The sequence below is a fragment of the Podarcis gaigeae genome (genome assembly GCF_964106915.1).
Source record: "Podarcis gaigeae genome assembly, chromosome: 8".
NCBI lineage: Eukaryota > Metazoa > Chordata > Lepidosauria > Squamata > Lacertidae > Podarcis > Podarcis gaigeae.
The window spans coordinates 7,087,783-7,114,959 of record NC_139684.1 but is presented as its reverse complement, the minus strand read 5'-3'; the positions used below and the strand labels follow the sequence as shown (position 1 = coordinate 7,114,959).

Below are 27,177 nucleotides of genomic sequence, written 5' to 3'. Positions count from 1 at the left end.
AACTTGTAGATAAATAATACCAGATTCCTTCATTTATATTATTTATTTAATTAATTATTAATAAAATTTGTACAACACCCTTCATATTGTAGATCTCAGGGCAGTTCAAAACATATGACTGCAAGATTGTATATAAACACGTTAAACATAATAAAAACGAGAGCAAAATTTCCAGAGAGGCAGCATCTTTTGGCATTTTAAAAGACATGCAGAATCTGCTCAGGGCTGTGTCCAGAGGTGACCTGTCTACCCAAAAGCTGCTCAGTGGCACGACTGAGGGGGGGGGGGTCACGAGCCCAGCAGAAGACCTACCCTTCATTTCAACCGAGTTCTTCACGTTCTGCTAATTTATTTTGGAACAAATACTATGTTCAAGCCCTGACGCCCCAGATCTTTTCTCCTTATGCGTCCAGTGGAGGGGAATTTGAAGGCAGGAAATTTGAAGACCCGCACTGACCTCACTGGAGATCTCAGGCATGCCACAGAAACCATGGCTGTGTGGCACAGTGTGGCTTCAGAAGGGAATGTGCATGTTCAGGGGTGGCAGGATTAGTGCTGGACACAATCAGGTGTGGGAAGCGAGGCTATTCACACACAGCCTGAGGCTTCGTCCCAGGGACATCTACCGGGATACGAAGTGCTGGATCTTGTGAGGCAACTTGTTTGCCCTTAATGACCTGCCTGGAGTGGACCCCATGATGGCGGAGAGGGATGTCCGGTGGGCCTCTCCACCCTCTGCCACTTTTACAGCTGCTCCATCCGAAAGCGTCCACTTTTGATGAGGGTGGGAGAGCTAGGATGGCTGAGAGAGGAGGGAAAAAAAAGAGCAGCGGTTTGGGAATCCTCCCAGGTGCCTCAGGAGCCCTCGGTGCGGCTGTGCCAGGCACTTGGGCAGGTCTGGGGGCGAGGGGGGGTGCCCCTCAAGGCTCAGCAGGGTTGGAAATAAAAGTCCACCACATGAGAAGGCCCCGGGAGCTGCGTGAGGCCCAGAGGTTCGTTGGCTCTGGAAGAGGTGCACAGGAACCAGCCGGGATGGGCCGCCGACTCAAACCGCCAAGCCCCGTCTTTGTTAGAGGAGAAGAATGTGAAGCGGCTGGACTCCTTCCTGCCGCCTTTGGGCAGATCTGTGATGTTGACGGTCTGAGGAGGAGGAGAGAATAGGGAGCGATCTGGTGAGGGAGGGACGCAGGCAAAGGGAGAAGGAGGCTGACCCGTGTCTGCTTTGGGCTAGTGTCCTAAGGAAGACAGAACATAAGAAGAACCTGCTGGATCAGGCCCATGTCCCTCGTGGCCCAGCATCCTGTTCTCACAGAGGCCAACCAGGTGCCCCAATTGAATCCCGCAAGCAGGATTCGACCGCAAGAGCCCTCTCCCATCCTGTAGTTTCCAGCAAATGGTAATTCAGGAGCATTTTTGTGGAGGCAGAGCAGGCCTATCATGGCTAGTAGCCCTTAATAATAATAGTAATAATAATTTATTATTTATACCCCGCCCATCTGGCTGAGTTTCCCCAGCCACTCTTGGCGGCTTCCAATCAAGGGTAAAAAACAATACAGCATTAAATATTAAAAACTTCCCTAAACAGGCCTGCCTTCAGATGTCTTTTAAAGATAAGATGGCTACTTATTTCCTTCACATCTGAAGGGAGGGCGTTCAACAGGGCGGGCGCCACTACCGAGAAGGCCCTCTGTCTGGTTCCCTGTAACCTCACTTCTCGCAGTGAGGGAACCACCAGAAGGCCCTCGGTGCTGGACCTCAGTGTCCAGGCTGAACAATGGGGGTGGACACACTCCTTCAGGTATACAGGACCGAGGCCGTTTAGGGCTTTGAAGGTCAACACCAACACTTTGAATTGTGCTCAGAAACGTACTGGGAGCCAATGCAGATCTCTCAGGACCGGTGTTATGTGGTCCCGGCGACCCAGTCACCAGTCTAGCTGCCGCAATGGCCCTCTCCTCCATGTAAAGCAGGCATCCCTAAACTCCGCCCTCCAGGTGTTTTGGGACTACAATTCCCATCATCCCTGACCACTGGTCCTGTTAGCTAGGGATGATGGGGGTTGTAGTCCCAAAACATCTGGAGGGACGAGTTTGGGGGTGCCTGATGTAAAGGCATGGGTTTGTCAGGTAGCAGCTACCCAGACTCTTTCCAAGGCCAGCCTGCCACTGAAGGGCAGAGTCCTTCCTGCTCCTGCCGCCCATCCCTGGCTCTCTGCTCTTAAGCTGGCATGTGGCAGGAGGAGGATTTACGGCAAGGCTTCCCATCCCCTCCGCGAGCACATCCTATGGGGATGCCAAACTGCCTCTCCTCACCTCAAGCTGCAACGCAGGCCAGGCGCCAGAGGAGCAGGCCAGACACCTCTTCCCATCCTGAATGCTCAAGATGATGGAGAACTTCTCATGGTCAAAGGCCCGGTTGTGAATCCAGTAGATCTTCTCTAGGGATGGGAAAGAGTAGGTGAGAGAGTCTGTTGGCGTCCTGCGGGGAATCCCAGTAGAGAGGCTGGAGGTGTTAGAGCATTCCCAGGGGTCATACTGGTGGGTGATGTCAGGGTTAGGGGCTCAGTAGCAGAGGAGGGACACGGGTGGCGCTGTGGGTTAAACCACAAAGCCTAGGACTTGCCAATCAGAAGGTCGGCGGTTCGAATCCCCGCAAGGGGGTGATCTCCCGTTGCTCGGTCCCTGCTCCTGCCAACCTAGCAGTTCGAAAGCACGTCAAAGTGCAAGTAGATAAATAGGTACCACTCCGGCGGGAAGGTAAACGGCATTTCCATGCGCTGCTCTGGTTCGCCAGAAGCGGCTTAGTCATGCTGGCCACATGACCCGCAAACTGCACACCGGCTCCCTTGGCCAGTAAAGCGAGATGAGCGCCGCAACCGCAGAGTCGTCCACGACTGGACCTAATGGTCAGGGGTCCCTTTACCTTTTAGCAGCCAGAGGACGAGGGCGTGTTCTACCCTTGCCTCTTTTGCTGACCTGGAGGGAGGTGGGGGGGGGACGACCTTCAAGCCCAGGATGTTGGTGGCCTTGCATACACAACCTGCCTCTAGCTTAGAGGGCCACAACCAGGGAAAAGAAGGGTCTCCAGTTTCCTTTCCCGGCAACTGATGCCAAGACACGGGAGCCCATAAGAGAAATCCAGAGCTGATAGAAGTTGGGGACAACAGAAGCAGTGAAGAGGCAGAACACGTGTGTGAGAATGAGCAGGAGAAAGTCTGCAGGAGAGGGAAGCAATGGGGGAGGCAGGAGCACACAGTGGTGCACACATGGGCGCACACACACACAAACACGTTCAGTGCCAGGCAGGCAATTGAGGGCAGCACCAGCGCAGAAGGAAAAGAACAGGCTGTGCTGATGGAAGGAGAAATTTGCATGGCTCCCTTTGAGATATCATAGAATATAAAGGGACCCCACTGATTCAAGCCCTTGCAGGAATCACAGTTATGTTCCAGGCTTCCCCAGTGGTCCAACCCCAGGTCCTATCTGTCCGGTGGGAAGGAGACATTGGTTGTGTCCACAATATGGGTCATATCCAACCCCTGAGGCAGTGGCGTAGCGTGGGTTGTCAGCACCCGGGGCAAGGCAAGTAATTTGCGCCCCCTAACCCGTGGATTTGCGCCCCCTAACCCTAACCCACAGATGTTGCGCCCAGTGCGGCCGGCCCCCCCTGCACCCCCCACGCTACGCCACTGCCCTGAGGAATAGTTCTTCCCCCGCCAGCCTGTAAGCTTCAGGAAAGCAAAACTCTGCAGACTCACCTTCCAAGGCAGAATCGGAGCCTTGCAGGTATCCAGCTACCAGCTCATTGTTCTGGAGGTAGAGGGACTTCTGGTTGACATCCCAGATTCTGAAAACAACAAGGCTGCCTTTACAAGAAAAATCTTTCCCTTTTCTCTCACCTGCCACAAAACTGTTAGTATAATCTTCAGCATTATCCAGATCTTTAGGTGTGGATGCATGCACAGAGGACCGAGCTGCCTCGGACTTGACCAATCAGTATGGACACCTCATTACCCATACCAGGCTCCACAGGCACAGCTTGCCATTTACAAAACCCACCAGCCCTGGCAATGCCAAAGACCCTGGCCAGGGCGATGCTTGTCCCTTTCTAGACAGAGTGGCAGCCGTTCATCACCCCCAGCAACTCCTCTCCCCTTTGACTCCCCAACCCCTTGTACTGGCAGCATTGCCAGGCAACCTCAAACTCGCCAGAATAAATTCAGATGCAAAACTGGACTGAAAAGAAACACCCTGCATTCATAACGTGATAAAATAGAGCTGTATTCTTGCATTGGGCAGTGTGAATGGGGAGGGAAGGTGTGTTGTCAATCCATCCCACGAGATGAGAGATTCCCTTTCACACTCTTCACTAGCTGCAAGACTCAATAGCCATCGACTTTGATGAGAAGCTTGTTTGGTCTTAAGAGAGACACCTGACTGCAGGCAAAAAAGCAGAAATCGGGCATTGTCAAATGTGCAGGATCTGCTGTTTCCATCCAGTTTACGAGGCTGGAACAGCCTTGACTAGGAAGTCCCAGGACAGAGAAGTTTTTTGGTGGGCACAGAAGTTTCTGTAGTCTCATAAGCATCCAGTTAGCACCCTCTCCCTCCCAGGTTACATTTGCCACTTACGAAGCAGCACCCACTCTGCCATGGAAACCACCTGAACACAACTGGGCCCAGGGCACTTACCTGGACCTGAAGACGGCTGCCTGGGCAAAGACCTTCTTCTCCCCATCTGGACAGAGAACAGAAAGGAGGAAGAGAAGGATGTGACTTCCAGGGTATTTGTGAGACTCCATTCTAAATCAGGCATTACCTGGTAGCTCTGCTTGACCAGCGAGGCTGATCCCTTTTTATAGATCCCTCGACAACCACTGGGTGGGAATGTACATGATTGCTAGACACTGTAATTAATTCTGTGGTTGGGTCCCAGGATTTCCAGCAGCTCTTTTGCATGTTGCAATTCATGTCGCAACTTTGGACGCTGAAACTAAAGTTCCCTAAAATGACAACAGAAGCTCCTTCCTCTTGCTACGTGCAAAGGGGAGGAAAGAGTAACACATAAACAGAGTGACAAGAAACCCTGACGCATTTTTAAATTATGCCCATAGCAGGGAATACAGATATTCCAAATGCTTCACTCTTCAAAAGAAAGCAAAGACTCAATTCCCCGATAAGAGCTGCAGCCAGCAACCCCATCTGAGCAGAGCATTATCTCAAATCTCAAAGCAACAGCTGGTCTCTCTTTGTTTAAAATAGGCTCACCGATGGTCCCAGTTTCTGCTCTCCGCTACCCAACCACCCTGTTCCGGCATTTCCGCTTACAAAATGAACCAATTCACCACAAGGCAAGCATGAGAAGCTGTTGGTCTTGCTCCCTTGACTTGGTGTCTTGCAAATGACCAAAGTTAAAAAAGAGGCAACACTCGAGTACACTAAAGCACGCTATACTGTACCAGCAAAGTTGGAGGGTTCCTGCTCCTGCTGGTCACACATGGTTTCAATCCTGGTGCCTGGGTGGCCTTGTGGGCCTCACCCCAGCTATTTATGGAGCACTTTTAGGAGGCGTGGCCAGGCTTGGGACGGTGTCGACAGAAAAGTGTGATCACGAAATATGCTAGAGATAATTGCATCTTGAGACAAAGCTCTCTTGAGTCATTCCCCAAACCTTGAGTGGTCCTTTGCAGTGTTAGGAACTGCTGCTCAATTATGGATCTCCTCAATTTTGCACCCCTTTAGCTCTGCAACCTTTATGGGCGGAACTGCCCAGATCACCCTAAATCCAGCAGTGGAGGAGTTGCCTGCTGTTCATGGTAGAGCACGATGAGGCTGTTTTAGGGAGTGTCAGAGAGGGGGTATTCTGTCCCTGCTTTATTTTTATCTGTATCTCCTTCTATGCTTGCAAGAAATCTTTCTTCAGTGCAGTGGTTAAGAGCGGTAGTCTTGTAATCTGGGGAACCGGGTTCGAGTCTCCGCTCCTCCACATGCAGCTGCTGGGTGACCTTGGGCCAGTCACACTTCTTTGAAGTCTCTCAGCCCCACTCACCTCACAGAGTGTTTGTTGTGGGGGAGGAAGGGAAAGGAGAATGTTAGCTGCTTTGAGACTCCTGAAGGGGAGTGAAAGGCGGGATATCAAATCCAAACTCTTCTTCTCTTCTTCATCTCCCAGTGTGATGGTTGTTCCTTGCTCTGTGTATGGTTGTAGGGGTGCTGGTGCCAGCTGAGTGTGTTTGGGACATAATAAGATATTACAGAGACCAATAAGATATTATAGACAAATGCCTAAAGGGCATAGCTGTCAAGTGTCCCTTATTTGAAGGGTTAGTCCCTTATTCCAGCACCATGTCCTGCTGCTGTCCCTTATTGATGGATGTCCCTTAAATGATGTCCCTTAAATTTCAAAGGAAGCAGCTCCTCTCCTTCCCTCCCTGCTGGCCAGGGAGGAGGGAGGCTCCAACTGTATTGCTTGGCTGTGTTGCTCACCCAATAAGAAGTCTAAGAATGACTGGGGGGTGGAGCTTGCATGCCTTGTGTGTGGCTAGTTAATGCAAGCTGAGGGGTTTTTTTTTGAATGGTGGACGCCATTTTGTTGCACGTGCTGCTGCAAACTTTGCAGTGCAAAGCCAGGCCGGGGAGCCATCTTAAGTTGAGGCTGCATAGGCCTTGTGGTGCATGTGATTCACATTCTATTCAGTTGAACCTCTGGTTACAAAGTTGGACAGTGTTCTCGAAGCCACCAGCATGAGTTTGACCAGACTGCAGGAGGACAGGAAGACTGGAGTGCCTGGAACAGGTGAGGCTGCAGGTCCCTTATTTTCAAGGCTGTTGGTCCCTTATTTTCAAATCTGTAAGTTGACAGCTATGCTAAAGGGCTGTCACACGAAAGATGGAGCAAACCTGTTCTGGAGGGTGGGACTCGAACCAATGGATTCAAGTTACAAGAAAGGAAATTCCAACTAAGCATTAGGAAGAACTTTCTGACAGTAAGAGCTATCAGTGGAACGGTGGTGGACTTTCCTTCCTGGGAGGCTTGTAGCAGAGGTTGGTCATTTGTTATGGATGCTTTAGTTGAGATTCCTGCATTGCACAATTCTGATTCTGAACTTGGGGTCCTTGGGAGGAATCAGCAGCTTCATATGGGCTTGTTTACAGCATCATGCTCTGTTGGCACTTTTTGTGTACATCCATCTGTGACTGGCTGTGTGTGGTGGGCAGTGTGCATTGACTGGGTGACTAAGGACACAGTGTGCAGGCTTGGACTCTCTGGCAGTACTAGACCACTTCCAAAATACAGCTATTTTTTAAGCTTTCTGTAGTTTGATATATAAATGACTGAAGCAAAGTATGTTTACCCAGGACAGCTTGTCTCATGTGAAGAGGAAGCTGCTATTCTGAGAAAAAAGGAACTTCAGATTGGCTTACATTGAAAGGGTACATGATGCTTACTCATACACCAGAATCGTGTAGGAAATGGTCTCCTATGGACACAAGCTGAGGTATGAGGAAATGAGATCATTTCCAATAAGACTTGTCCGTATTCAGGAACGCATGGCTGCAAGATGTTGTGCAACCCATGTCCAGCCCCCATAAAAAAATTATGCATGCCTGTGGTCACTTTTGCTGTGTGTCACCAGCTGAACACGAACCAGCAGTGGTTGTGCTAATCGTATTAACAGAAACGGAGGCTTTTAGATAACAGGAAGCAAGCAGTCCTACTCAATTCCACATTGCTCTGGCCGCATCTGGAGTACATCTTCCGAGTGCCACGTTACAAGAGCCTACTGGGTCCACTGCAGCATGTACAGAGGGCGGCAACCAGGAGAGTGAGGGGGGTGGCTAGAAAACCAGGAGGAATGGTTGGAAGGAGCCAGCTTCGCCTTAATCTGGAGAATCAAAGAATTGTAGAGCTGGAACGCACTCCAAGGGCCATCTGGCCCAACCTCCTGCAATGCAGGAAAAACTGCCGGAGAAGCCCCAATTAACAGAAGACAGCGGTCTTCAAATGCCGGAATATATGCGTGCCTGGTGGGGAATGTGTGTTCCCCGCCCCCAATCCCCCAACATTTAAATATTCTGCGATTCAATGTTATTTTTCTGCTAGTAAATGATCAGTAAACTCCAAAGCAGCTGATGGCGTCTGCCTCGCACTGGGCGGCTGCGCCTCTCGCTCAGTCCTGCTCAGACAAAAGGGCACCAGGAGGAAATGCCGGACCAGATGCATAGCTGTCAACATTTCCCATTTTTTAAGGGAAATTCTCTTATTCCGAATAGGATTCCTCGCGAGAAAAGGGGAAAGCTGACAGCTATGACCAGATGCCCGTTTAGTTCTCCCATCGAGAGGCCTCAGTCCTCCTCCTCCTCCCTGCAGGGGTTAAAAGGGCCCCGAGGAGGCTCCTTCCCAGCCTTGGGGTTGGGCTCGATGACCACGCGGGAGCCCTTCCTCCTTGCGGCCCCTTCCGCTCGGGCTTCCGGGAAGGGCAAGCCTCCCCAGGCTTTCTGCGCACGCGCAGCCTCCTCCGTCGGGCCGAGTCACCTGACCGGCGCTGTTTCCCCCTCGGCGCATGCGCAGCACTCGGCGCTGTTTCCACCTCCGGCGGGAGGGGTGATGGGAGGGCAGCCTCGGCGCATGCGCGGCAGTTGACAGCGTCGTCCAGCGTCGTCCATGGCAGGCGGGTGTCGCTCGGGGGATCCCGCGGCCTTCTCGGCCCGGCCGCCGGGGTGGCGGCTCGCGGCGTCGGCGGCGCTGCTGGTGCTGCTGGCGGCGGGCCGCGGGGCGCAGGCGCTCTACTTCCACATCGGGGAGACGGAGAAGCGCTGCTTCATCGAGGAGATCCCTGACGAGACCATGGTTATCGGTGCGCATGCGCGAGGAGGGGAGAGAGGGGCGGGGGGGAGAGCGCGGGGGGTGTGTGCGCGCGCACCGGCTCACCTGTCCCCTGTCCCTTGTTGACGGTGGCGCGCCTGTTCCTCCCCTCCGCAGGGAACTACCGGACGCAGCTGTGGGACAAACAGTCCGAGGCCTTCCTGCCCTCCACGCCGGGCCTGGGCATGTTCGTGGAGGTCAAGGATCCCTATGGGAAGGTGAGCAGGTGGAGGAGGAGGAGGGGGGAGCGGGAGCTGCTTCTTCTTATAATATTATTATATATATATTTTATATCCCGCCCTCCCCAGCCAAGGCCGGGCTCAGAGCGGCTTACAAGCAATAATAAAAACAAGATGAATGATTACAAACTTAAAAACAAAAATAAAACACAACAATTAAAATAATGGAACATTAAAATATTAAAATGTAGCCTCGTCGCAGGAGGAGAAGGAAAAGAAGGGGAAAAGAGAGAGAGAGAGAGAGAGAGAGGGAGAGGGGGAGGGAATCAAACTGGCTCCAAGCCAAAGGCCAGGCGGAACAACTCTGTCTTACAGGCCCTGCGGAAAGAAATCAGATCCTGCAGGGCCCTGGTCTCATGAGGCAGAGCGTTCCACCAGGCCGGAGCCAGTGTTGAAAAGGCCCTGGCTCTGGTCGAAGCTAATCTAACTTCCTTAGGGCCCGGGACCACTAGGGTGTTGTTATTTATGGACCTTGAGGCTCTCCGTGGGGCATACCAGGAGAGGCGGTTCTTGGCCTGACAGCAGCAGCCAAGGGGGTGCTGAGCATGGAGACCCTGTGTCAGCATCGCCCTTGAGCCAGTACCACCAACTGGACTCATCCACTTCAGCCCCGACTGGGCTAGGCGAGCTGGGTAGCACTTCCAGAGACCACCTTCTGCACAGGAACGGGTCAAAGTGCTGTGGACTCACAGCTTAAGAGTTGTGAGCACCGGATTCACTTCCACAAGAAGACAGTCGTCGCACAGCAGAGTCTAGCAGAGTCTAGCAGAGTATATAAGCGACTCGGAGAGCAGCTCTGTAGAATATCTTCTTTATTCTCTCTACAGCTATAATACACAACTATATACAGAGCTAAATGAGGTCCAAGCATAAAGAATGCTGCACTTCACTGAGTGTCTGCAGCTGCTCTTAGCAGCAACCTTATCTATACACACGATCTCTAACACTCAGTCTCTCTCTCTCCGACACACTGACTGACTGACTCTTTGCTGGAGTAGAATAAGTAGATAGCAGAACACACCTCCTCCTCTCTGGAGAGTCAGCAGAGATCATCAGGAGATTCTTGGATATGGGAGGGGTGAAATCTCACCCTGCCCGCCACCCTCTCCTCCCTGGGGCCTTTCAATAGTTTGGGGGCGGGGTGTAAGTGTCCAGGGAGACAACATGACTGTTGCTTCCCCACCTCTGCATCAGGAGTGAGGGAGAGGATTAAAAGCCCCTGAAATGGCCAGGCGACTCCTTGGTGGGGGTGAGGATTCTTGGGTCGTCACCCCTGGCAAAACCTCCAATCAGATATCATGAAAGGTAAAGGGACCCCTGATTGTTAGGTCCAGTCGTGGACGACTCTGGGGTTGCGGCGCTCATCTCGCTTTATTGGCCGAGGGAGCCAGCGTACAGCTTCCGGGTCATGTGGCCAGCATGACTAAGCCGCTTCTGGCGAACCAGAGTAGCGCCCAGATACACCGTTTATCTTCCCGCCGGAGCAGTACCTATTTATCTACTTGCACTTTGACATGCTTTCGAACTGCTAGGTTGATAGGAGCAGGGACTGAGCAACGGGAGCTCACCCCGTCGTGGGGATTCCAACCGCCGACCTTCTGATCGACAAGCCCTAGGCTCTGTGAGCAGAAATGGAAGCAGAAGGTGAGATGCCCCCACACCCCTACCTGCCTGACTTTGCTGCTGCTTGATGGTTTCAGATGGTCCTCTCCAGGCAGTACGGCTCTGAAGGCCGCTTCACCTTCACTTCGCACACCCCAGGAGAGCACCAGATCTGCCTCCACTCCAACTCCACCCGCATGGCCCTTTTTGCAGGCGGGAAACTGGTAAGCAGGTTTCTATGTGCCCTTTCCCTCTGTCCACCTTGCTCCAGCCGAGATGGTGGGGGCTGCTCTACAGGTGCTCTGCCCTCATGAACTGGACCCCACCTCACCCTGGTTATTGCTTGTGTAAAGCAAGAGAGAAGCTGGTGTAGAAGGCCAGAGCTCTTTCTACATTTGCTGAGCAACTGAGGTGGAAGGGAGGAGGAAAGAGACAGGGGTGGGGAGTGGGTTGAACTGCAGTGGTGGCTCTTGAATTGGTCTGTGTGTTGCTGTATTGTGTTCAGCGGGTGCACTTAGATATCCAAGTCGGGGAGCACGCCAACAATTACCCAGAGATTGCAGCCAAGGACAAACTGACCGAACTGCAGCTAAGAGCCAGGCAGCTCTTAGACCAGGTGGAGCAGATCCAGAAGGAGCAGAACTACCAAAGAGTAAGTAACACCCACAACGGATTTCTTTCTCTTTTTTACCGTAATGCCATTCAGGAGGAGGAGCGGGATCTTGAATGGCATTATTGGGGGGGGGGGGATCTACCCTGTCCATGGTTTGTGAGGAACTTGTCAGACCTCAATGTTTAAATGGTTCCTACCTATTTACACATGGGTGGCGTTGTGGGTTAAACCACAGAGCCTAGGACTTGCCGATCAGAAGGTCAGCGGTTCGAATCCCGTTGCTCAATCCCTGCTCCTGCCAACCTAGCAATTCGAAAGCACATCAAAGTGCAAGTAGATAAATAGGTACCACTCCGGCGGGAAGGTAAATGGCGTTTCCGTGCACTGCTCTGCTTTGCCAGAAGCGGCTTAGTCATGCTGGCCACATGACCTGGAAGCTGTACGCTGGCTCCCTTGGCCAATAAAGCGAGATGAGCGCCACAACCCCAGAGATGGTCACGACTGGACCTAATGGTCAGGGGTCCCTTTACCTTTACCTAATCACTAAGGACTTAAGGAGCATCATCTTGAAAAGCTTTGCTCATCTGAAAGTTCAGAGAAGCACTTGCCAAATCCTAGGAACTTCTTTGGGAGGGGGGCATTCAAGCTCTGTTGGTGCAGCCCGACTGGAGTTAGGGTGGCGTTTGTTGCAGGTAAATAGCAGCGGGTTTACAGGTGGTGTACCTGCAATAGAACAAGATTGGCAGGAGTTGTTCAGAGGGGGATAGTATTGGAAAGGTCCTACATCTGTAAGAAGGACCCACCTGCGTAGATGGAGAAGTTGGGTTGTATAGGTCTGGTGTGGGGCAGGGGAGAGGGAAGAACCTTCTCTGACTCTCGCCACCATGTTCACTTTCCAGTACCGAGAGGAGAGATTCCGCATGACCAGCGAGAGCACCAACCAGCGGGTGCTGTGGTGGTCCATAGCCCAGACCATCATCCTCATCCTCACTGGCATTTGGCAGATGAGGCACCTCAAGAGCTTCTTTGAGGCTAAAAAATTGGTGTAGCCCTTCTGACAGCACAGGCACCGTTGTTTTTCCGGTTCCACTGAGCACTTCTTGACCCTCCTGGATTTGGCACAACTGAAAGGACAGATGGAAGCACAGCATGTGAAACATCTTTGGACCAGCATTTGCATACTTCCTCTTCCCTGATGAAGGGGGTGCCCTGCCCACAGAAGTCTCTCACATGCCACCCTGTTCTTTGCTTTGCTGTGTTGCAGCAGCTGGAAAAGCCTCTGTGGGCAGTGCCCTTGTGCAGATCCAAAGGAAGAGAAAATTGCTTCCTAGGAGACTGAGTAGGCTCTTTTTTAAAAAAAGTGCTTTCCTGTTTCTGGATCCCGATTGGTGGGAGTGACTTCTGGGTTGTTCTGTTCTGGTGGTTCCGTGTCATTCTTTGCTCTTAACACATGAGGTTTGTGGGGGCTGCCCTTGTAGTGGAGAACGGCCTGGAAGAGGAAATGGGAGGGGTGGAATAACATTTATACTAAAACTGGGTCTTTTTCTTGCTGGGGGTGGGGGTGGCCTGACACCTACTGGAACTTGGGGCAGGGGCTACTTAGGACATCAGCAGTGGTTGCCTACAGGGTTCTGGCAGCATCTCCTCTTGTAACCCTCCCCAGTTTCCAGCAGAGGAGCTAGATAACCACTGTGAACAAGAGGTTAGCAAAACTTTAGGCTCCAGGTGTTTTTCAAGTGCTAGCACAGATGGGATCTCTAGACTTCTGCAAATGAGCCTAGTTTAAGGATACCCACAAGTAGTATCTTTTAATTGCACAGAGAGGAGTTTTCACTTAGATGAGCTGGGGGTTTTTTATACGGCCCTGCTAATGCCTCTAATGTGGATTACAGGAAGCTTGCTAGGAGACAGCATTAAGTGAGTTGCCGTTTATGTAACATGGAGCTCCTTAACAGCCTTTCTTGAGTTTGGAAAGAGAGGCCTCTACCTATGCAAAAGTATGCCTGATGATTTGTGGGTGACAGCAGAGCCGGAGCATGGAATGGTGGAGAATTTGAAATCCAGTTATCTCCCCCTCCTCTTCCCTGTGTTTTATTTCCTGCCCACTACGGTAAATTCTTAATAATGTTCCTTGTTACAGTTCTGGAGTGAAATAAAATTTCCTGCGAAAGGCTTTCTCTTCCTTGTGTTATTGATCTGGGGTTTGGGTGGGGGGACAAGGGGACTGAGCTCAAGAGGAAAATATAATTGGCTCTGGGACTAGGCTCCTCCTGCAAGCTTCTTCTTGGCAAAGCAGCCCCCCACAACCAGCAGCTTCAAAGTTTTTTTGGGGGGGAAGGAGTAAGGTGGGCCAGGCAAAGGATCATAGAGCATAATAACAGATTGCTTCAATGCAGGTGAGAAAGGCCCAGTTTCCCCCTCCCGGTGGCCAAGCAGACGCAACAGACTTCAGCCAGCCTATTTCTGGGGTGATGGGTTCGGATCCTTGGTAGCTGCTCTAAACCCAAATAGGGTTGGCCAGCTTAACCAGATTTAGGCTAATAAAGACCAATGTTGGGTTGATTGCCTTGCACCCATTATTCCAGCGCTGCTTCCCGCTGCTATCCCGGATTGTTAGATATCCCATAGACTGTCCCAGGGACAGGTGAGGCTGCTGATGCCTTATTTTCGAGGCTGCTGATCCCTTATTTTCAAATCTGAAAGTTGACAGCTATGCCTGCACCTCTCTGCCTGGCTGGCGGTGCCCCTTTCAGGAGGCTGCTCGCTTGGCCCACATTCCCCCCGTCTAGGCTATGGAGCAGGTCGCCAGTACTGAAAGGGCTCCCGGCAAGGAGTTCCGCCGGTGCGCGCTAAGCCAGGGAGCCATCCAGTCGCGTTTGGCTCCGAGTCTCCACGCTGCAATACCAGCCAGCGAAGCAAGCGCCGCTCGAGCTGCCAAGGCCTGCAGGGGGCGCCGTCGGGGCCGCCTCTCGCTGCTCGGTTTGGCCGGCTAGAGCGGCTGCTTCCGGCTGGAGGAAGCGGAAGCGGCGGCCGCGCGGACAGGAGCAGCATGGAGGGAGAAGCGGGCAACTTCGCGCACCTCGGGCTGGACGCGCGGCTCCTGCAGGTAACGCGGGCGAGGCGGGGGAAGGGGGCAGCTGCGGCCTCCGTCGCCTCCGGGCCTGACCTCGTGTCTCTCGTTCTCTCTGCCGCGCAGGCGACGGCGGAGCTGGGCTGGGCGAAGCCGACGCTGATCCAGGAGAAGGCCATCCCGCTGGCCCTGGAGGGCAAAGACCTGCTGGCGCGGGCCAAGACGGGCTCCGGCAAGACGGGCGCCTACGCCCTGCCCCTCCTCCAGCACCTGCTCCGGGGGAAGGCGGTGAGCGACCCGGGGCCCCTTGCCCTCCCTCATCATCATCATCATCATCATCACCACCATTATTTATACCCCGCCCATCTGGCTGGGTCTCCCCAGCCACTCTGGGCGGTTTCCAACAAAAGATTAAAAATACATTGAAACATAAGTCACGCAAAGCTTCCCTAAACAGGACTGCCTTCAGATGTCTTCTAAACGTTAAATCAGACATCCTCAAACTTGGCCCTCCAGATGTTTTGGGACTACAACTCCCATCATCTCTAGCTAACAGTATCAGTGGTTAGGGATGATGGGAATTGAAGAAGAAGAAGAAGAGTTTGGATTTGATATCCCGCTTTATCACTACCCGAAGGAGTCTCAAAGCGGCTAACATTCTCCTTTTCCCTTCCTCCCCCACAACAAACACTCTGTGAGGTGAGTGAGGCTGAGAGACTTCAGAGAAGTGTGACTGGACCAAGGTCACCCAGCAGCTGCATGTGGAGGAGCGGGGAATCAAACCCGGTTCACCAGATTACGAGACTACCACTCTTAACCACTACACCACACTGGCTCTTTTGTAGTCCCAAAACATCTGGAGGGCCGAATTTGGGGATACCTGTGTTGGATAGTTGTTTATTTCTTTGACATCTGATGGAAAGGCATTCCACAGGACATGCGCCACTACCGAGAAGGCCCTCTGCCTGGTTCCCTGCAACTTCACTTCTCGCAGTGAAGGAACCACCAGAAGGCCCTCGGCGCTGGACCTCAGTGTCCGGGTTGAACGTTGGGGGTGGAGATGGTCCTTCCGGAAGAACTGGAATGTGGAGCTGTAGAGTTGGAAGGGACCCCACACCCCGGGCCATCTAACCCAGGCTCCCACAGTGTAGGGGTCGCACCTAAAGAGCCCTTTTTGTTATGGCCTGGAGAGGGCAGGACTCTTCTGACCGGGTCTCTTCTTGCCTCTTAGTCAGCGCTGGTGGCGGAGCAGGCCGTTCGGGGACTCATCCTGGTCCCCACCAAGGAGCTGGGCCAGCAGGTGCTGCAGATGCTCCGGCAGCTGACCTCCTACTGCTCCCGAGACCTGCACCTCGTTGACATCTCTGGCCAGGCGGACTTGGCGGCTCAGAGGTGAGGGGTGGGCAGAGGGGCAGGACAGCTTCCTCTTGGGCTGGCCATGTTAATGAAGTCCCCAACCCCAAAATGCTTTCTGATTCCTGGCCCGAACTGCACGGGCTGCCAATTTGTTTCCCTGCCCAATTCGAAATGCTCATTTTGACCTATAAAGCTGTAAGGAGCTCATAACCGCAATACCTCAAGGACTGCTCTCCCCATATGAACTAACCCAGATCCACAATCATCATCTGAGGCCATTCTTTGTCTGTCTCCTTCATGAGAGATCTGGAGGGTGGCAACACAAGAACAGTACTTTTATGCAGTGACTGCCTGTTTGAAAAGCTCTCCCCAGGGAGGCTCGCCTGACACCTACATTACATATATTTAGGCTCCAGGTGAAAACTTTTCAACCAGGCCTTGGGCTGATTAAACATTCTATGACCATTTAAATGTCTTTGTAGAGGGGGAGATGTTTGTTTTTGCTTCATTATGTCCTTTGTATTCTCATTTTGTATTTTAATGTTATGAACCGCCTTGTGATCTTTGGATGAGGGATGGTATTCAAATTTAATAAATAATAATAATTCCTGCAAATGGGTCCTTCCTCGTTGGCAGGTTGTGATGGTGGTTCTTTCAAGGGGGCTTTGGAGGTGGAAGACAGGCTGGCCTCTCTAAAGCATTCCAGAGCCTCCCTGGAGTCTCTTGTAGTCTCACATTTTGCCTGTGGCCTCTGGTTGCTTTCTGAGTGGAAACAATGAATGGGGGTCCTCTTCTGCAGTTGACACTGCCCTCTTGGGGAGATCCTCCATAGCCCAGTCAAGGGTGGCAGCCTCTTCTCATCAGCAACCTGTGGTTATGGTTGCATCGCAGACCCAAAGCTTTCATTCAAGGTCAGGCAAGTGTATGTGGTAGTTTCACAGAGACTGGGCCTTCCCATCTCTGACTGAGGCTTTTGCGTGTTGTGCATTCTCTTCCTTCAAGGCCCATCTTGATGGAGAAGCCAGATGTGGTGGTGGGGACGCCATCGCGAGTCCTGGCTCACTTGAGGGCTGGCAGCCTGAGCCTGCAGGATTCCTTGGAAATCCTGGTGTTGGATGAAGCTGATCTCCTTTTCTCCTTTGGCTTTGAGGAAGATTTGAAAAGTCTGTTGTGGTGAGTTTATTCTGGCCCTGCGTTGTTGGCTTTGAAAGGCCTGGGGCCGGCTTGTGGTTCCGTGGGAGGGTGGAGGGGGCCTAGGAGGCCTCTGAGTTCTTACAAGCAGTACCTGCTCAGGTGTCCTGCTCCATCATTTGTTGAATGTTGGATGCTATGCCAAGGGGGGAAGTGGGGATAGTCTTGGAGCTAGATAAATGCTTTTTGTATCCAGCTAGAATCCATTTGGACGCGGGTGGCACTGAGGGTTTAACCACAGAGCCTAGGACTTGCCGGTCAGAAGGTCGGCGGTTTTAATCCCCACGACAGGGTGAGCTCCCATTGCTCTGTCCCAGCTCCTGCCAACCTAGCATTTCAAAAGCACATCAAAGTGCAAGTAGATAAATAAGTACCACTCCGGTGGGAAGGTAAACGAACGGCATTTCCATGCGCTGCTCTGGTTCGCCAGAAGTGGCTTAGTCATGCTGGCCACATGCCCCGGAAGCTGTACGCCGGCTCCCTTGGCCAATAAAGCGAGATGAGCGCCGCAACCCCAGAGTCAGCCACGACTGGACCTAACGGTCAGGGGTACCTTTACCTAGAATCCATTTTGAGGCTTGTTGGATCCCTTTTGTTTGGTTTTGTGGCATATTTTATTGGGGAAATTGTGTAATATAAACAGAAATCCTGAGCTGAAATCAGCTTTCAGGCTGGAAAAAGTTGGTGCCAACACACTAGGAAAAGAAGCTCAGCATATTTATAGCGGAGGTAATGAAAGCAGAGGGATAGGTTGGCGCTGTTGTGCCTGCAATGCTCTGTTTTACTCTCATCCTGGAGGCATCTGGTTCGCTGCCTTTGGGTGCTGAGTGCTGGGCAAGGGGGGCTTTTGGTGCGACCTTACAAACGTTGGGCTCTTGTTTCCTCTCCAGCCACTTGCCCAAGATCTACCAGACTTTCCTCATGTCAGCTACCTTCAATGCGGATGTCGAGGCCCTGAAGGAGCTGGTGCTCCACAACCCTGTAAGTTTGTGGGAAATGGGTCGGAGGTTGTGGGAATGGTTTTGGATTCAAAGGAGGCAAGGTGAAGGGCTAGGATTTCCTTGTCCCATTTCTCTGGGGTTGTGGTGGTAGTGGAAATGCTCTTCACAGATAGTAATGGTCTTGTGTCTGTCTGCCTCTTGCAACCTGTGGGCGTTCCGTTGGTTCTGGTGATCTCCTAGCAATCCGTGGCACCGGAAGGGAGCAATTAAGAGTCATCTGGGGAGCAGGCCTCCCTCCCTGAGTCCATCCACATGGCCTTGCCAAGCTCTGCCCTACAAGAGGGAACAGCAGCATCAGGGTCCCATTGAGGCAGCCCCCTGCCGGGAAGCGATTCACATATGCCTTTTTAAAAAAATAATTTTTATTGATTTTTCCATGTATATTTCTTCTAACAATATATTTTTAAGAATTTTTCGTATTTTGACCCTCTTCCCCTGGACTTCCCCTATACTCCCTTTTTGTTTTATTTCCATATTGTTCACCCTGCATATTGTTTCCCCCAAATTTTCCCAATACATATAGTCTTATTTTTGTTGTTGTATACAGTTGTGCTTGTTTACTCAAACCCTGCCAATGAGTCCATTTCTTTATGTTGCCTCTTCATATATGTTGTAAATGGTTCCCCTTCTCTTTTAAAATCTGTCCTTTTCAGGTAATTTTCTGTTAGTTTTGCCAGTTCTGCAATTTCCATAAGTTTCCCTTGCCATTGTTCTTTCGTTGGTATTTCTGGTATTTTTTTTTTCTTATATGCCTTGGCCCCGCTGCAGTAACCACTGTAATAGCTTAAGCTGCCTCAACAACGTTGGTTGGTAGGCAGCGTATAAATACTCCAAAATAAAACGAAGCCTCTTTTCACCTCCTGCACAGGTGACCCTGAAGCTGCAGGAATCGCAGCTGCCAGACAGCTCCAAGCTGAGCCAGTTCCAGATCCGGTGCGAGACGGAGGACGACAAGTTCCTGCTGCTCTATGCACTGCTGAAGCTTTCGCTGGTGAAGGGCAAAGTCATCCTCTTTGTCAGCACCATCGACCGCTGCTACCGCCTCAAGCTCTTCCTGGAGCAGTTCAGCATCCCAGCCTGTGTCCTGAACTCGGAGCTGCCAGTTCAGTCCAGGTGAGCCTTGCTAGGTAGGTGTGGGGGCAGTGTTTGAGGCAGCAGCAGCAGCTGCCATCCTGGGAGATGCGAAAAAGGAGCTGCAGGTATGGGGCTTTGGCCTTGAAGGGGGCACGTAGGAGGAGAGGAACAAACTGGCAGGCTGTGGCATCCATGCCTGGCCACGATGCAGCCCCGGGCACTGCCTGCCGTATCCAGAGGTGAATTCCCCTGGCGAAACCACAGTTTCCATCAATTGATCTGTTCCAGGTGCCACATCATCAGCCAGTTCAATCGGGGCTTCTGTGATTACATCATCGCCACCGACGAACAGGACCTGGGAGAGAAAGAAGGACCGACGAGAGGGAAGAGGAAGAGGAAGGGCAACAAAGCAGGAAAGTAGGTTTGGCTTAAGAGCCACAAAAAACGTTCTGTTTGACAACGGATGGTGTGAAATAGGAGACTCGGGGGCTAGGTGCCATCGGTGTGCAGCTGACCCTTAGGTCTACTTCTTCACAATCAGGAAATGCCATGCGGGGCCTGGAATAGGGCCTGGAATAAATGGTGGGGTAGATCATAGAGTTGTAGCGTTGGAAGGGATGCCAAGGATCGTCTAGTTTAACTCCCTGCTGTGCAGGAATCCTGCCTACACCAGCCCCTGGTTGGGCTTGAACCGCCAACCTTCTGGTTAACAGACAGATGCACTGTCCCACTGCGCCACAAGGAAATAAGCTGAATTTGAATCATGGCGGGTGACTGGTTCCATCTGTGGTGGCAGAGGTGGCCTATCTATGTTCCAGGCGGCCTACCCTTCAGCCGATCCGATTTGGGTGGCATAGAATTCTCTCCTCACCTCAGACCACTTTTTTCTATCCAGTGAGTGATCCAATGACATTTACCCAGCTGGCCAGTCAGAAGTGAATTTTACAAACCTCCTAGCGCAACATAAATAGCAGCCTCTTGCAATTAAGCAACTGGCAGCTGCCAGCCACCAACTGGAGATTTGTGCTTTTTTCTAATAACCCTGCCTAAGCAGTAATAATAATAATTTATGATTTGTACCCCGCCCATCTAGCTGGGTTTCCCCAGCCACTCTGGGCGGCTTCCACAGAGACCAAAAATACACTAAAATGTCACACATTAAAAACTTCCCTGAACAGGGCTATCTTCAGATGTCTTCTAAATATCAGGTAGTTGTTTATCGCTTTGACATCTGATGCGAGGGCGTTCCACAGGGAGGGCGCCACTACCAAGAAGGCCCTCTGCCTGGTTCCCTGTAGCTTTGCTTCTCACAATGAGGGAATTGCCAGAAGGCCCCCGGCGATGGACCTCAGTGTCTGGGCAGAACGATGGGGGTGGAGACGCTCCTTCAGGTATGCTGGGCCAAGGCCGTTTAGGGCTTTAAAGTAAACTCTAATATCTTTGTGGAAGGAGAATAAAATTATGAAGGAATTAAATAAAATTGAAATGCACGTGAGGAAAGCCTGAGCCAGGTTGTTTTCGCAAGAGAACCATGAGAGAAGTGCGGAATGACATGTACGCAAGAGCAACTGCTGTGACTGTTGAGCACAAAGGAAGGAGGGAAAGATAAGGAAGTTTATTTGCCTCGTGATTCAATCGGCAGAGGCAAGTAGAAGGAAATACTGCCATACGTGGACATAGCTGCCTTTTACCTTGCGACTTGTGCTTTTTTCATATTTGGTGTGCCACCCCCTCAAATACTTGCTGGCCGTTTGAGCTGAACCCACAGGGTATTCAGTATTGAAACACAACACATCCCTAACACCTTGCGTATAAAACAACCCCTTTCTGAGTAAATGCAACTTTAAAGGTGATTTCTCCCGAGAAGCTCGCGTTTGTTTTGCACGGTGACTTGAGTTCATAACGTATGCTTTTAAGTGTTGATTTTATTGACTTTGGTTATGAAATTTGTTTTTAAATGTTGGTTTTTGTTGACAATGCATTTTTTAATGCTCTTTGATAAGCAGTTTAGAGGTTTTAGTTGCAGTTAAGTGGTATATGGGACGCAGGTGGCGCTGTGGGTCAAACCACAGAGCCTAGGACTTGCCAATTAGAAGGTCAGCGGTTCGAATCCCCGCAACGGGTTGAGCTCCCGTTGCTCGGTCCCTGCGCCTGCCAACCTAGCAGTTCAAAAGCAAGTCAAAGTGAAAGTAGATAAATAGGTACCACTCCAGCGGGAAGGTAAACAGCGTTTCCATGCGCTGTTCTGGTTCACCAGAAGCAGCGTAGTCATGCTGGCCACATGACCCGGAAGCTGCACGCCAGCTCCCTTGGCCAGTAAAGCGAGATGAGTGCAGCAACCCCAGAGTCGGCCACGACTGGACCTAATGGTCAGGGCTCCCTTTACCTTTACCTTTACAGAATATCTGGTTCACACAGGCAGTGGGTGGCAGTGAATTCCTTCTGCAGGGGATAACTTTACTGTTCAGAGAACTGGGCCGCTTTACTAAGTGGTATATAAGTGGGTTAAGTAGGGCTGCAGGATGCATGCAAGTGGCTTGGTTAGCAGAGTCCCAGTTGCTTCTGAGTGGCCTCTTCCTTTTCCTGCTGCCTAGGAGAGGGAGAGAGTCGCCCCCTTGCCCTCAGTGTTCTCTTCTGCTGCTTCCCTTGCAGGGGCAAAGACCAGGAATACGGAGTATCGCGTGGGATCGACTTCCAGAACGTCTCTGCTGTCCTGAACTTTGACTTCCCTCCCTCAGTGGAGTCCTACATTCACCGAGCAGGAAGGTGAGCAGCAGGTGGCCTTGCATGTAGAGAACCACGGATTCCACATTCCCGGGATGAGGCATCCAAGCTATGCTTGGTTTTCTAAGAACAGGCACTTATCAAAGGTCACCTGATGCCTCTGTGTCATCTGGGACTTTTTTTTTTTTTTTTTTTGGCAAGCTGCCTGGCACAGAACCCAGCCTTCTCTGAATTTCCTCTTGAGTCGGTTATCAAAGACCCATTTCTCTGATTTGCTGGTCATTTTAATGAAGGTGATTCAGGGGGAAGGGGCCAACAGTGTTTAGGTCCTTCCTCCCTTTTCACAGAGCGTGCCTTTCCCCTGCGCAGCCCTGGTGCCTCTGCTGAGCCCCTTCTCCCTTCCAGCTGTGGCGCCCTCTCTTCCCTGACCTTCTCACCCCTTCCTCCCTTGCAGGACTGCCCGTGCGGACAACCCGGGCACTGCCCTGACCTTCGTGCTGCCCTCCGAGAAGGCTGTGCTGGCTGAGATTGAGGCGGCTCTCACAGGAGGAGGTGGGTTTGCTCGCAAGGCAGGGAGGTACTGCCCTCGGGATGTCTTCCAAGCGGGCAGAGGGAACACCTCCCCCCGGGGGCGGCCCTCGGGATGTCTTCCAAGCGGGCAGAGGGAACACCTCCCCCCGGGGGCGGTGAGGTCAGCACGGGGCACTGGCTTGGCTCTGGGCGCAGAATTGCCCAATTTGAGAGTTGCCCCGTGCAGTGGCTGCTTGCCTTTCCATCACTCCAATCGGTCCTGATTCTCCCCCACCAGGCAGCGACGACACTCCCTTGCGGCCCTACCTGTTCCGGATGGAGGAGATTGAGGGCCTCCGGTACCGTTGTCGGGTGAGTGGGCACGGCCTGGCTGCTCTGGGAGGCGGCTGCGGCCGCACCACCTCCTCTTGCCCTCTCCCTGCACGGGGGCAAAGGGGGGACGGGGCGGTGGAGGCAGCTGTTACAGGTGGTGCTTCAGAGCCATCCTTGGCAGGGCAGACTGCAAGTTGGGGGCGAGGTTGGCATGGGTCTGGTGCTTTTCCAGCTGCACTGGCTCCCAATGGAGTACAGGGTCAGATTTAAGGTGCTGGTTTTGACCTTTAAAGCCCTTCATGGCCTAGGACCCTCATACCTACGGGACCTCCTCTCCCGGTATGCCCCACGGAGGACCTTAAGGTCCATAAATAGCAACACCCTAGAGGTCCCTAAGGAAGTTAGATTAGCCTCAACCAGAGCCAGGGCCTTCTCAACACTGGCTCCGGCCTGGTGGAACGCTCTGTCTCATGAGACCAGGGCCCTGCAGGATCTGATCTCTTTCCGCAGGGCCTGTAAGACAGAGTTGTTCCAACTGGCCTTTGGCTTGGAATCAACTTGATCCCCTCCCCCTCTTTTTTCCTTTCTCCTCCTGTGAAGAGGCTGCATCCTAATGTTTTAATGTATTTTAATCTTGTTTTTTAAGTTGTATTTTAATCAACTTGCTTTTATTATTGGTGGTTAGCTGCCCTGAGCGTGGTCTTGGCTGGGGAGTGCGGGGTATAAATAAATTTTATTATTATTAAAAGGTAGCTGTTTCAGGCAGATCTCGGGTTCTCAGTGTTGAGGACAAGCCTGCTTCAGGGAGCCTGATACACCCTTCCCTGAGTGGTTTTGCCAGGCGCTAGAGAGGGAAAATCTCAGAGGCGGCAGGAACGTTTGGCGAAGAATTGTAAAGCACACTATTTCTTGTTTTCTCCCGACTTGGCTGCTGCTTTTGGTAATCATGGGGATGGAATAAGTCCTGTGCCCCACTCCCCATTGCTTTTAAACCACCCACCCACCTCTGCCTGGTCCTCAGTTGGGTTCTTTGCTCTCAGGACGCCATGCGGTCCGTCACCAAGCAGGCCATCAAGGAAGCTCGCCTCCGGGAGATCAAGGAAGAGCTGCTCAACTCTGAAAAGCTGAAGGTATTCGCCTGCGCAGCACCTGGGCGTGGGGAGGGGAGGGGGACCCGAGAGAGTGGGAGGGGGCCGTCAGGGAGGGGTGGCTGCTGAGGAGCTGCCGCTGACCTCCATTTCTCTCCTGCCAGACGTACTTTGAGGACAATCCTCGGGACCTGGACCTCCTGCGCCACGACAAGCCTCTTCACCCAGCCATTGTCAAGCCCCACCTGCGGAACGTACCAGCGTACCTGGGTAGGAGGGGGCGGCATTTGTGGCCTCAGCAGGGGGGCTCAGTGCTGCGTTTGAGGGCATGGCGAACAGCAGCAGGCCCTGTAGATGAGCTCTGGGGCGGGACTTGGGCTTCCCTCCTCCGAGGGGAAAGAGAGGGAGCCCTGCTTCTTCTGCAGAGTCCTTACCTTGGGGTCCACACACCACTGTCCATGCAAATCTCCAAGGCTTCTTAAGCTGTGCGTGGGCAAGCTCTTGCTTCTCAGCTGTGACGCGGAAGAAAAAGTGCAGCAAAGGGGGCCGGGTATCGGGGGGGTGGACAGCTAGTGCAAAAGCATTGCAGGCCTCTCAAGAATAGGCCGCAAGAGAGGGCTCTTCCGCCTCCTGTTTGGGCCAGTAACCACCAGCGGCTGCTCCTCTTCTCTCCCCAGTGCCTCCCACCCTCCGGGCTGTGGCGCAGCCCCTGGGCAGCAAGCGCAGACGACGGAAGCCGCTGCAACCAAAAACCAGGGTATGTCTTGCTCCCCTGCTGCTGACCCCAAATTGGAGGGGGAGCGGGGACTGGCCTGCCGTTCCTCACACCCTGGCACGGGCCCAGGGAAGGTTTCTTCACAAAACTTTACGGAACCGGGCACGGCTCCCTGTTTTCCAGCCTCTGCTTGGGAAGTTTGTGGAGCTGCTGTCGATCATGCGCTGGGTCCTGTAAAGAAGGCTTGACAATTGGGGGGCTTGACAGCTGGGGGACCTTCTGTGCTCCTCCAGAGGCCCTATTTCACCCCCTCCTCTGTGTTTGTTCCTTCACCCCCTTACTCCTTGGGGTGCAAGAGCAAAAATCTCACCTCTGCTGTTTCCCGGGATCTCCACTCCTGGCTATGTAGGGTGTGGGTTGAGTTTGGGACCTGCCGTGGGGGGCCTTGGGCAGTTCTTCTGCCCCTTTCTGTGGTTCTTCTGGTGCTGCACCTTCATGGGGGGAGTCCATGTGCTGAGGACAAATGGTGCGGCCCGTGGATGGGTGGGGTTTGCAGACCCAATTCCCAAGCGAAAAGCTCAGGAGTCTTTGCCAGAGGCCCTTAGGATCTGTGATTGTGGCCGCAGGGCGAGGGACCCAGCAGCCCAGTGGTCAGACAAACCCCCTCCCCCTGTGAGATCCACTTCTACACTGTCTCTCCCTCCCCAAATAGGGCCAGCGGAACCCCCTGCGGAGCTTCAGGTGCACAAAGCAGAGGTCGGGAGCCAAGCACCGGTCAGCCAAGCACCGGACGGCCGCTGGAACGCCTGGATCCTGACCGCCACTTATAGCTGAACTGTGTTAGGGAGGAGGCTGGCGCTGGGTCCCTGTTTTGGGGCCAGGATATTTGATGTAAATAAAGGACAGGTGTTTGTGCTCGGCCACCGTCTTGTCAGGTTCGGAGGCCTTCCTCAGAAGAACATTAAATCCCGTGGCCATTGCAGTGCCTTAAGGCCAGGAGCAACTTCTCCTGCAGTCTCAAGTCTTTGTGGGTTTTTTGTTTGACTTTGAGCTGCCTCCTCTGTCCTGACAACACTGCCTGGGGAGTAGCTCTGGGCCCCTTGCGCCTGCCTCTCTGGGCCAGGTTGTGGGTGGGTGCAGGGTCCCCCTTCCCATTGGCTTCCTTGTGTGGGTGAAGGTGCTTTGTCTTGGAAGCCGGGTTTCTCCCGTGGAGACTCTGTAAACATCCTTTGCCTTCAATCACACCCCCTGCTTTTGGATGTGCCAAATGCCCCGTCTGCAATTCCTTCTCACCTGGTTTCTGTAAACTGAGTTGTTCTCTTGTATCGCACTCCTTTGCCCTCGCCAGCTGCGCCCCACCCCAGCCCTTTGCTCCCCGGGTCTGAAGCAAGGCTCTTCCAGGGTGATAGCAGGTCCGCTCACAGAATGGGCCCCCCCGCCTTCGTGGTGCGTCCTGTGGCCCTTGTTCTGCTTGTGGCTACCCGTGCCAGCAGCTGCCAATAATGGCAACTAGTGGACTATTGCCCGGGCTCCCTTGGCCTTATCAGGCGTCAAGGCCAGGCCAGGCTTGTAAACCTTGAGGAGGAAGGAAGATAAGCAGCTCAAGGTGGAGGCAGCAGACAGAGCCTCTTGGACCATAAGCAACAAACACGCAACTCCCTGTCCTGTTCCTCAACCCCCCACCCCCGGCTTTCCTTGCCTTCAACTGCACTGCTTCCTCCTCGGATGTTTCCCCAAAAGCTTACGTGGCTTTGCACTTGCAAGGGTCAAAGCCGGGCGGGGTGTGACTTGGCAGTTTGAGTGGCTTTGCTTTAAGTGGGTTGCCAGGTTGAGCGGGCTACCAGGCCTGCTCTTTTCACAGGGAGGGAGGGAGACAGTCACCTTCCTTGTTGCCATGTGGCAAAACGAATGAGCCCCATTTGGGTGGGTTCCCCCATCTGGGCTGCAACAGCAGTTTGGTTTCAAAGAGGTTCCACGCCTGCCTTCTTCACCCCTCAGCTGGGTACACCATTTCCTGTTAAAGCTCAGCTGTTCCTGAGAATATCACACCCTCCCCAAACCCTGAAGGGTTGTATTGATTTTTACAGTGTATTGGGGGGCGGCGACCCCAGAAGGGGAAAATAGCACCTTCTGCATTTGCTTTAAATACAGTGGTACTTCTGGATACGAACGGGACTCACAACTGTCCATGGAGGCACAGGTGAGTTCTGTGTCCCGAGCAGCTGTTTACCAGCTCCATCTGGTATGCAGGCTGAGACCCTACCTGCCCGCAGACTGTCTCGCCAGAGTGGTGCGTGCTCTGGTTATCTCTTGCTTGGACTACTGCAATGCGCTCTACGTGGGGCTACCTTTGAAGGGTACCCAGAAACAGCAATTAATCCAGAATGCGGCAGCTAGACTGGTGACTGGGAGCGGCCGCCAAGACAATATAACACCGGTCTTGAAAGACCTACACTGGCTCCCAGTACAATTCAAAGTGTTGGTGTTGACCTTTAAAGCCCTAAACGGCCTCGGTCCAGTATACCTGAAGGAGAGTCTCCACCTCCATCGTTCTACCCGGACACTGAGGTCCAGCGCTGAGGGCCTTCTGGCGGTTCCCTCACTGCGAGAAGCCAAGTTAACAGGGAACCAGGCAGAGGGCCTTCTCGGTAGTGGCACCTGCCCTGTGGAACGCCCTCCCACCAGATATCAAAGAGAAAAATAACTACCAAATGTTTAGAAGACATCTGAAGGCAGCCCTGTTTAGGGAAGCTTTTAATGTTTAATAGGTTATTGTATTTTGGTGTTTTGTTGGAA

The 27,177-nt window shown here is 52.7% G+C and overlaps 3 protein-coding genes across 5 annotated transcripts; 2 read left to right on the top strand and 1 right to left on the bottom strand.

Annotated features, from left to right (window-relative positions):
• Window positions 1-24: 24 nt before the first annotated feature.
• On the bottom strand, window positions 25-8,856 carry LOC310851213 (interleukin-1 receptor antagonist protein-like). Of its 3 annotated transcripts, XM_083753469.1 has the most exons (7): window positions 6,868-8,856; window positions 6,147-6,284; window positions 5,459-5,912; window positions 4,692-4,737; window positions 3,758-3,846; window positions 2,313-2,437; window positions 25-1,140 (listed from the first exon to the last, which is right to left on the bottom strand). In XM_083753469.1, exons 3-7 carry the CDS (start codon window positions 5,496-5,498, stop codon window positions 928-930), a joined length of 513 nt encoding a protein of 170 aa, XP_083609595.1. In that variant the 5' UTR covers window positions 5,499-5,912; window positions 6,147-6,284; window positions 6,868-8,856; the 3' UTR covers window positions 25-927. The 3 variants fall into 3 exon arrangements, with proteins under 3 accessions (XP_083609595.1, XP_083609593.1, XP_083609594.1); XM_083753467.1 differs by lacking the exons at window positions 5,459-5,912; window positions 6,147-6,284 and having other exon boundaries at window positions 6,900-8,509; XM_083753468.1 differs by lacking the exons at window positions 6,147-6,284; window positions 6,868-8,856 and having other exon boundaries at window positions 4,692-5,883.
• On the top strand, window positions 8,665-13,492 carry TMED4 (transmembrane p24 trafficking protein 4; the record flags this gene model as incomplete). Its single annotated transcript, XM_083753437.1, has 5 exons — window positions 8,665-8,857; window positions 8,983-9,083; window positions 10,805-10,930; window positions 11,212-11,358; window positions 12,219-13,492. 5 exons carry the CDS (start codon window positions 8,665-8,667, stop codon window positions 12,366-12,368), a joined length of 717 nt encoding a protein of 238 aa, XP_083609563.1. The 3' UTR covers window positions 12,369-13,492.
• An 833-nt stretch (window positions 13,493-14,325) lies between these two features.
• DDX56 (DEAD-box helicase 56) lies at window positions 14,326-25,402 on the top strand. The gene is made up of 14 exons (XM_083753291.1): window positions 14,326-14,425; window positions 14,516-14,677; window positions 15,621-15,781; window positions 16,748-16,918; window positions 17,827-17,917; window positions 18,806-19,050; window positions 19,300-19,428; window positions 21,664-21,777; window positions 22,190-22,287; window positions 22,544-22,617; window positions 23,619-23,708; window positions 23,831-23,936; window positions 24,344-24,423; window positions 25,094-25,402. Exons 1-14 carry the CDS (start codon window positions 14,369-14,371, stop codon window positions 25,196-25,198), a joined length of 1,683 nt encoding a protein of 560 aa, XP_083609417.1. The 5' UTR covers window positions 14,326-14,368; the 3' UTR covers window positions 25,199-25,402.
• The last annotated feature ends 1,775 nt before the right edge of the window (window positions 25,403-27,177 follow it).

Coding starts and splice junctions, on each gene's coding strand:
- LOC310851213 (XM_083753467.1), bottom strand. CDS start 6,966: ATGCTTAGTTGGAATTTCCTTTCTTGTAACTTGAATCCATTGGTTCGA. Junction 4,738..6,899: donor AGTCCCACCCTCCAGAACAG/GTTTGCTCCATC, acceptor TTCTCTGTCCAG/ATGGGGAGAAGAAGGTCTTT. Junction 1,141..2,312: donor GGCCTGCGTTGCAGCTTGAG/GTGAGGAGAGGC, acceptor CCTCCTCCTCAG/ACCGTCAACATCACAGATCT.
- DDX56 (XM_083753291.1), top strand. CDS start 14,369: ATGGAGGGAGAAGCGGGCAACTTCGCGCACCTCGGGCTGGACGCGCGG. Junction 16,919..17,826: donor GATTTGAAAAGTCTGTTGTG/GTGAGTTTATTC, acceptor TTTCCTCTCCAG/CCACTTGCCCAAGATCTACC. Junction 17,918..18,805: donor AGCTGGTGCTCCACAACCCT/GTAAGTTTGTGG, acceptor CCTCCTGCACAG/GTGACCCTGAAGCTGCAGGA.